The 7,049-nt window shown below is 42.8% G+C and overlaps 1 protein-coding gene across 1 annotated transcript in view; it reads left to right on the plus strand.

Annotated features, from left to right (window-relative positions):
* The window catches only part of LOC138961082 (neuromedin-U receptor 1-like), a 193,761-nt gene extending 187,391 nt beyond the window's left edge, over positions 1 to 6,370 (plus strand). The window contains exon 6 of the mRNA XM_070332677.1: positions 5,268 to 6,370. Coding sequence (XP_070188778.1) covers positions 5,268 to 6,370 — 1,103 coding nt within the window. The remainder of the gene's footprint in view (positions 1 to 5,267) is intronic.
* The last annotated feature ends 679 nt before the right edge of the window (positions 6,371 to 7,049 follow it).

A 7,049-nucleotide genomic window follows, 5' to 3' on the forward strand; every position in this document is an offset into this window, starting at 1 on the left:
TGTCTTTGATGACGTCATATCCGGGTTTCGTGAAAGTTGAGGCGGCACTGTCACGCTCTCATTTTTTAAACCAAATTGGTTGAAATTTTGGTCAAGTAATCTCGGACGAAGCCCGGACTTCGGTATTGCATTTCAGTTTGATGGCTTAAAAATTAATTAATGACTTTGGTCATTAAAAATCTGAAAATTGTAAAAACAAAAACTTTTTTATAAAACGATCCAAATTTACGTTCATCTTATTTTCCATCATTTTCTGATTCCAAAAACATATAAATATGTTATATTTGGATTAAAAACAAGCTCTGAAAATTAAAAATATAAAAATTATGATCAAAATTAAATTTTCAAAATCAATTTAAAAACACTTTCATCTTATTCCTTGTCGGTTCCTGATTCCAAAAACATATAGATATGATATGTTTGGATTGAAAACACGCTCAGAAAGTTAAAACGAAGAGAGGTACAGAAAAGCGTGCTATCCTTCTCAGCGCAACTACTACCCCGCTCTTCTTGTCAATTTCACTGCCTTTGCCATGAGCGGTGGACTGACGATGCTACGAGTATACGGTCTTGCTGCGTTGCATTGCGTTCAGTTTCATTCTGTGAGTTCGACAGCTACTTGACTAAATGTTGTATTTTCGCCTCACGCGACTTGTTTTTGTTTTGTTTTTGTTAAAGGAAGCGTATTGATTTTCGTTATGTTCCGGAAAAAAAGTTTCTGAATACAATTCGCCCCATCGCCAGGGCCAATGATTTTTGTTGTAGTTTCTTTCCGGCAGTTTTTTTAAAAAATTGTTATTAATAATGTATAAATCCTAGGTTTCCCTGATGACGTATATAGATATATGTTACTGTTAATCTGTGAAACCAGGGAATACGTGTTTTAACTAGGTAATACATGAATTAACTGACGGAAAAACAGTTAATTCATGTATTACCTAAAATAGTTTAGTTAATACACGTATTCCCTGGTTTCACAGATTAACTGTAACATATATATAATAATAATAATAATAATAATAATAATAATAATAATAATAATAATAATAATAATAATAATAATAATAATAATAATTGTCAGTAAGTACTGGTGTCACATGACTGATGTGAACCAGTTGATTGGCTAATGGCGATGCGCTAAAACTGTTAGCGCACTCTTGGAGTGCGCTAACTTTTCCACAGAGCGTATTCTTACGCCCTTTGCCTAAGCAAGACTGTGCTCTCATCCTCAGAATTAATTAATGACATGTAGCTTATATTCTCCACAATACCAAATGACCATAAATTCCCTGCTTCTCAATTAAAGCAGAAGTGTTTTTTTTTCTGACAGATTACATGTGCCTGTGCCACAGTGCCACTGATCTAAAAATAGAAGCCGCTGTGTTTCATCTAATTTTCGCCGACTTGCATAGATTCTTCTCATATGCCGTGTTAGTGGCATGTAGCTTATCATCCACATTACCAAATGATGAGTTAGTATAAAATTCCCACCCGCTAGCAGAAAACACAAGTGTTATTCCGATAACGTACCAGCTAGACCAGTTTGGAAGACTGACTCGATCGACTCTGTCATACGTAGCACTGACTACACTGAAATACGACTGCATCAGTTCAGTAAATGAATGGTTTCGGAATTATTATTTCAAGGCAAGAACAATCGTAATCGAAAACGTGTAGGGTTCAGAACGTTCTTACCATATATAAGACTTATTACCAGCCTGCCTCGTGCGTGCAGACTCAGTGCAGACTGCAGTGGTTTGATTGCCCTAGCAGACGACATAAACCCCGCTCAGCAAATTAACATGTTGGGCAAATGTGAAGGAAAAAACGATAGCGATATTATACGTGTAGGGTTCAGAGCATTCTTACCGTTCATATTTAGTACCAGACTCCCCGATGAGTGAAGATACCACACGAGAAACATGCCACATTTATTTTGAAAATGTGCCGCTTTCCGTCGACCTTGGCAAGGGGCAAAACTCTGCACAGTCAATCTGTCGAAGCTCGATGAAGGTTTTGAATCGCAAATTAAGAGCACAGTCCTTTCTCCGAGTTTAAATGAGGTCTCTATGAAAGATCATCACTTTTTAGCTTAACGATACACTGGAATTTACCAACAGAAATTAAAACAAGAGTTTGCGTGTGACGAAAGCACGACACACTTGAGACAGCCCACACAAAAGTAGATCCAGTGACACAAACCTGACCACACAGTTACGCCTATCCAAATGCGCGTTGCAAAATGTGCGTTTTGAATCTTCTTTTTTTCTCTGGCGGTACTGACAATATCGTTATTGAAACAATCCCAGTGCACTAAGGGATTTATAGAGCAAATCTCGAAAATAATTATTGAACTCAGCGCTATGCGCTTCGTTCAATAATGAATTTTCTCGATTTGCTCTATAAATCCCTTAGTGCACTGGGATGTCTCAATAACTTAAATAATAATAATGATAATAATAATAATAATAAATGAGAATTTATATAGCGCAACATCATAACTTTACAATTATGCTCTTTGCGCTTGACACATTTAAAATTAAAACACAGTTATATAAGCATGTACATCTACATTCATAGTCAGCAACGCTTAAATAAAAGCATACACCATCAAACATACATTACAACAGATTCTTCCACTAACTAAGTAATAAAAACATGAATAAAGTAGGTAGTGAAAACAAGGAAATACCAGCTGAATACCCTTAATCAAACAGAACATGTTATCAACAGCCCTAGATGTGTATATACATTATCACATTATCACTAAAACAACAAATACACTACATGTAGCCTACTGATGGACTGAGAAAACAAAATCAGGGGTTGTATTTCTTGAAGAGGTGCGTTTTAAGTGCTCGTTTGAATGCTTGGGGTGACTGAGAGTGGCGGATGTGCAAGGGGAAAGAATTCCATTGTGTGACGTGGGTGCGCAGAAAGTAAAAGTGCGTTGTCCGTATGTTTTGGTTTTGGTGTGTGGAATGGTGAGGATGCGACAGTCAGAAGAGGCACGGAGTTGTCTTGCTGGAGAATAGACGGTGAGGAGTTCAGAGAAGTAAGCAGGAGACGAGCCAGAAAAGAAGTTAAAGCAGAGGGTGGACAGTTTGTAGTCAATGCGGGCTTGAATAGGTAACCAGTGCAGTGTGTGAAGAAGTGGTGTTGCGTGATCTTGTTTTCGTGCTTTCAGAATGAGGCGTGCTGCCGAGTTTTGGACTTTTTGTAGTTTATGCAGGAGGTACAGAGGACAGCCAGAGAGAAGAGAGTTGCAGTAGTCAAGTTTAGAAAGAACAAAGGCACAGACAAGAGTGTTAGTTGTTTGAGAGGAGAGTGTGTGGCGAATGGTGCTGATCTTACGAAGCTCAAAATAAGCTGCTCTACAGACTAAAGATATATGTTTGTTAAGGGTCATGTCAGATGAAAGGGTGAATCCAAGGTTTCTAGCTGATGGTGAGAAAAGAATGTCGGTGTTGCCTATTTGAACAGAAACAGGTTGGAGAGAGGGAAATGTAGTGTTCTTCTTTTTGCACAGTAAGACTTCAGTCTTATCATCATTCAGCTTAAGTTTGTTATCGACCATCCAAGATTTAACATCAGTGATGCATGTCTGAATGGTCTGGATGGCGGAATGTGTCTCTGCAGGGGGACTGGGTTTATACAGCTGGGTGTCATCAGCAAAAGACTGATTTAAAACAGAATGGTTTTGAATCAGTGTGGAGAGGGGCTTAGTGTACATGATGAAAAGGATGGGACCGAGTACTGAACCTTGAGGAACGCCGAAAGAAAGTGGGGCTGGAGCAGACATCTGGCCATCGACAAGCACAGCCTGAGTCCTGCCAATGAGATAGGACTCAAGCCATGCTAGCGGTGGACCGGAGATGCCGTACAGAGTCTGAAGTTTATAGAGAAGCGTGACATGGCCAATCGTGTCGAACGCTGCAGAAAGGTCAAGTAGGGTAAGCACTGACACATCACCACCATCCAAAGCAGACAGAATGCCACTGATTACTTTAAGTAGGGCTGTTTCTGTACAGTGAGAAGGGCGATAAGCGGACTGAGAGTGCGAGATCAAATCATGGGTGTTCAAATATGACAACAGCTGCTTCAAAACTACCTTTTCAAAAACTTTGGACAAGAATGATAAATTAGATACAGGACGATAGTTCTTCAAAATATTGACATCAAGACTAGGTTTTTTGAGAAGTGGTTTGACAAGTGCAGTTTTTAACAATAATGGAAAAAGACCAGATAACAGGCTATCATTGACAATTTAAGTAAGAGTTGGCAACAACACATCAAGATTCTCAAAAAGCAGTGGTGTGGGTATGGCATCAAGTGGACAAGTTGTTGGTTTGGACTTCAGAATAATGGATCTAAGGTCTTTTTCACTGATTGGCTGAAATGATGGAAAAGAACAATCAGTGGGAACATCAACATGACTGGAGGAAGCAGAATGTGCCCCCATCTGTTCAAGTTCAGAACGAATATCTGAAACCTTCTTGATAAAATAATCATTGAATGCATCTGGCAGCTGACTAGCGGGGAAAACAGTGGGAAGTGGGGATACCTTACTGCGGCCGGTCAACCGGCTGCAAATATCGAACAGTTTTTTGCTTGAATCGCAAGCAATAATCTGGGTTTGGAGGAAGGTTGTCTTTGCTGCGTGTACTAACTTAGTTACAATGTCCTTTGGTCCTTGAAATATTTGTTTATGGACAGTAAGACCAGTCTTGAGATACCTGCACGCCTACGGTCACATTTGGCATCACGCAGTTCGACACAGATATCGGAGTACCACGGTGCGGACTTGGACGGACGGACACGGCGACGTGAAACGGGGGCATGGACGTCAAGAGCAGCACGAAGTGTGGCATCAAGTTGGTCAGCGGAGGGGGAGGGGGGCAGAGCGTTATGCAGCTCGTCCCTAAAAGCGTCTTTATCCATCGTACGGAGACAGCAGACAGACTTAAACATGGGTGGAGGAGGAGGACACTGGGTCATCAGATCAAACAAGACACAAAAATGATCTAAGGCTAAGGCGTGTGTAACAGACACAGATTGAACAATATGATCATCAGGCCTATGCATAACCCAATCCAGTATGTGATTCTTCTTGTGCGTTGGATGACTGACTGACTGTGTGAATTGAAAAACATCTAAAATATCTAAGTGTATATGAGGGCTATCTGTGTGTCAACGAAGGTGAGCTCTGCTCTCACAGATCCCAGCTTTCACTAATGCTCTGTTTAAATTTGTGTGTGTCTATGCAGGTGTGCTGTACTTCGTCAGCTCCACGGTCAACCCCATCCTGTACAACGTCATCTCCCGCCGCTACCGCGTGGCCTTCAGACAGACCATCTGCGGCTCGTGCAACAGGTACAAGAACGGCTCAGCGCGCTATCGCCTGGGCAGCAACACTCTCAACCGCAACATGCTGCACGGGGACATGGGCTACACCAGTCAGCATCATCGCCACAACCCGCTGGCTATGGATTCTATGGGTGGTGCGGCAGGACGTCGCGAGACCAACATGAGCCTTCGCTCCGACGGCAGCAGCGAGAAGAAGCCTGTGGCGAAGTACAAGGTCATCCGCTCCGCTCCGCGTTCCGTGGATTCCTTTGCCAGCTCTCTGTGCCCCGATCTACTCAACTGCAACAAGGTCAACGCCGATGAGCACGCTGAGCACGTGGAGCACGCTGAGCACGAGACACGTTCTCCTTCTCCTGTTGCAGTCGAGGACGGAGCGTTGACGAGCGCTCACAAAATGCACTCTCTGTACGCTAAGGATGGCTTGGCAAAACTGATCGTCAGAGACAAGCATTCTCAGGACCAGCACTCTTCTAGTGGCCTTAATGGTACAGCTGCTGCCTTGGAGAGGGGCCGCAATGGTGAGGCGAATCTCGGCAAGCATTTTCAGGCCATCCTGAACGGGACCAGAGACATGAACTTGAGCTCACCCCAAAACGGCATTAACATCGCGCACGGTTTGGACAGTAGTTCAGAAGAGTGTAGAGCGCTTTCTTATGTTGCTCAGGGAGAGCGCTCCTCGGCGTCCTCTCAGCAGCAAACGTTTCCCAGACCGCCTGGGTCGTCACCGCAGGTTGCTTTAGACGAGCGTTCCGCTTGTTCCTCGCCGTCTCCCCAGCCCCAGGGTTTCGTCGTCATATTACCACAGGTTGCTCAAGACGAGCGCTGCGTTCGTTCCTCGCCTTCTTCTCACCAGCACGGCCTGGGAAGACAGCACGGGGCGTCCGCGTCTCTGTGCAAACAGTGCCTATCAAACACCTCATCTTCCAAGAGAAACGGACCGCACAACGGCGTCGATGCATATCACGTGAGCTATAATGTCAACAAGCCTCACACCCTGGTATAAGCTTTTCCCAAAATGGTATGGGTTAGGGTTAGGGCTACTAATTTCATCGTCTCTTCAGCTGATATTGCTATTCGAGACCGATGCAAAATTGTTTCTTTCCCAACATTGTATTTACACAACAGTTTAATGAAGACTTAACATTTACGGTGGCATTTTCAAAGTGAACATTACTGTATTGACTCTGGTGCGATCGACTATTGGCTATTTAAGACCTTGGCACAGTAAGGACAGATCCAGCGCCAACCCAGAAGTTACAAGAGTGATCACAGTCGTTGAGTGTGTCATATGTGTTTGAATGTGATAGTATTGGAATCAACATTTTACCACAGAAGAACCGTTTACGGAAAAACAATATTCCAACCCGATGATAAAAGCGTGATTTGGAAGATGTAAACCAACAGACACAAATATCGATTTTCGTATGAACGAAGACAGACAAGAGTTTTGGGATCGACTTTGTACCAAAGATGACAGCAACAGTAATGCATTTTGTTATGATGAGTGAACATATTATATTCCCTTACCGGGACGTAGCTCTGACTCGGCACTGAATGTGAAAAAGGTGGGGGTAACATTATATTCCGCTGGGAAACGTGAATGTCTTGGGGAGACAATCACATCAACTCGTGCGGCGAAATATGCCTGCCATACTGCCAATGTGATGGTAATGCAACATGCA

This window comes from Littorina saxatilis, linkage group LG3 (assembly GCF_037325665.1).
Source record: "Littorina saxatilis isolate snail1 linkage group LG3, US_GU_Lsax_2.0, whole genome shotgun sequence".
Taxonomy (NCBI): domain Eukaryota; kingdom Metazoa; phylum Mollusca; class Gastropoda; order Littorinimorpha; family Littorinidae; genus Littorina; species Littorina saxatilis.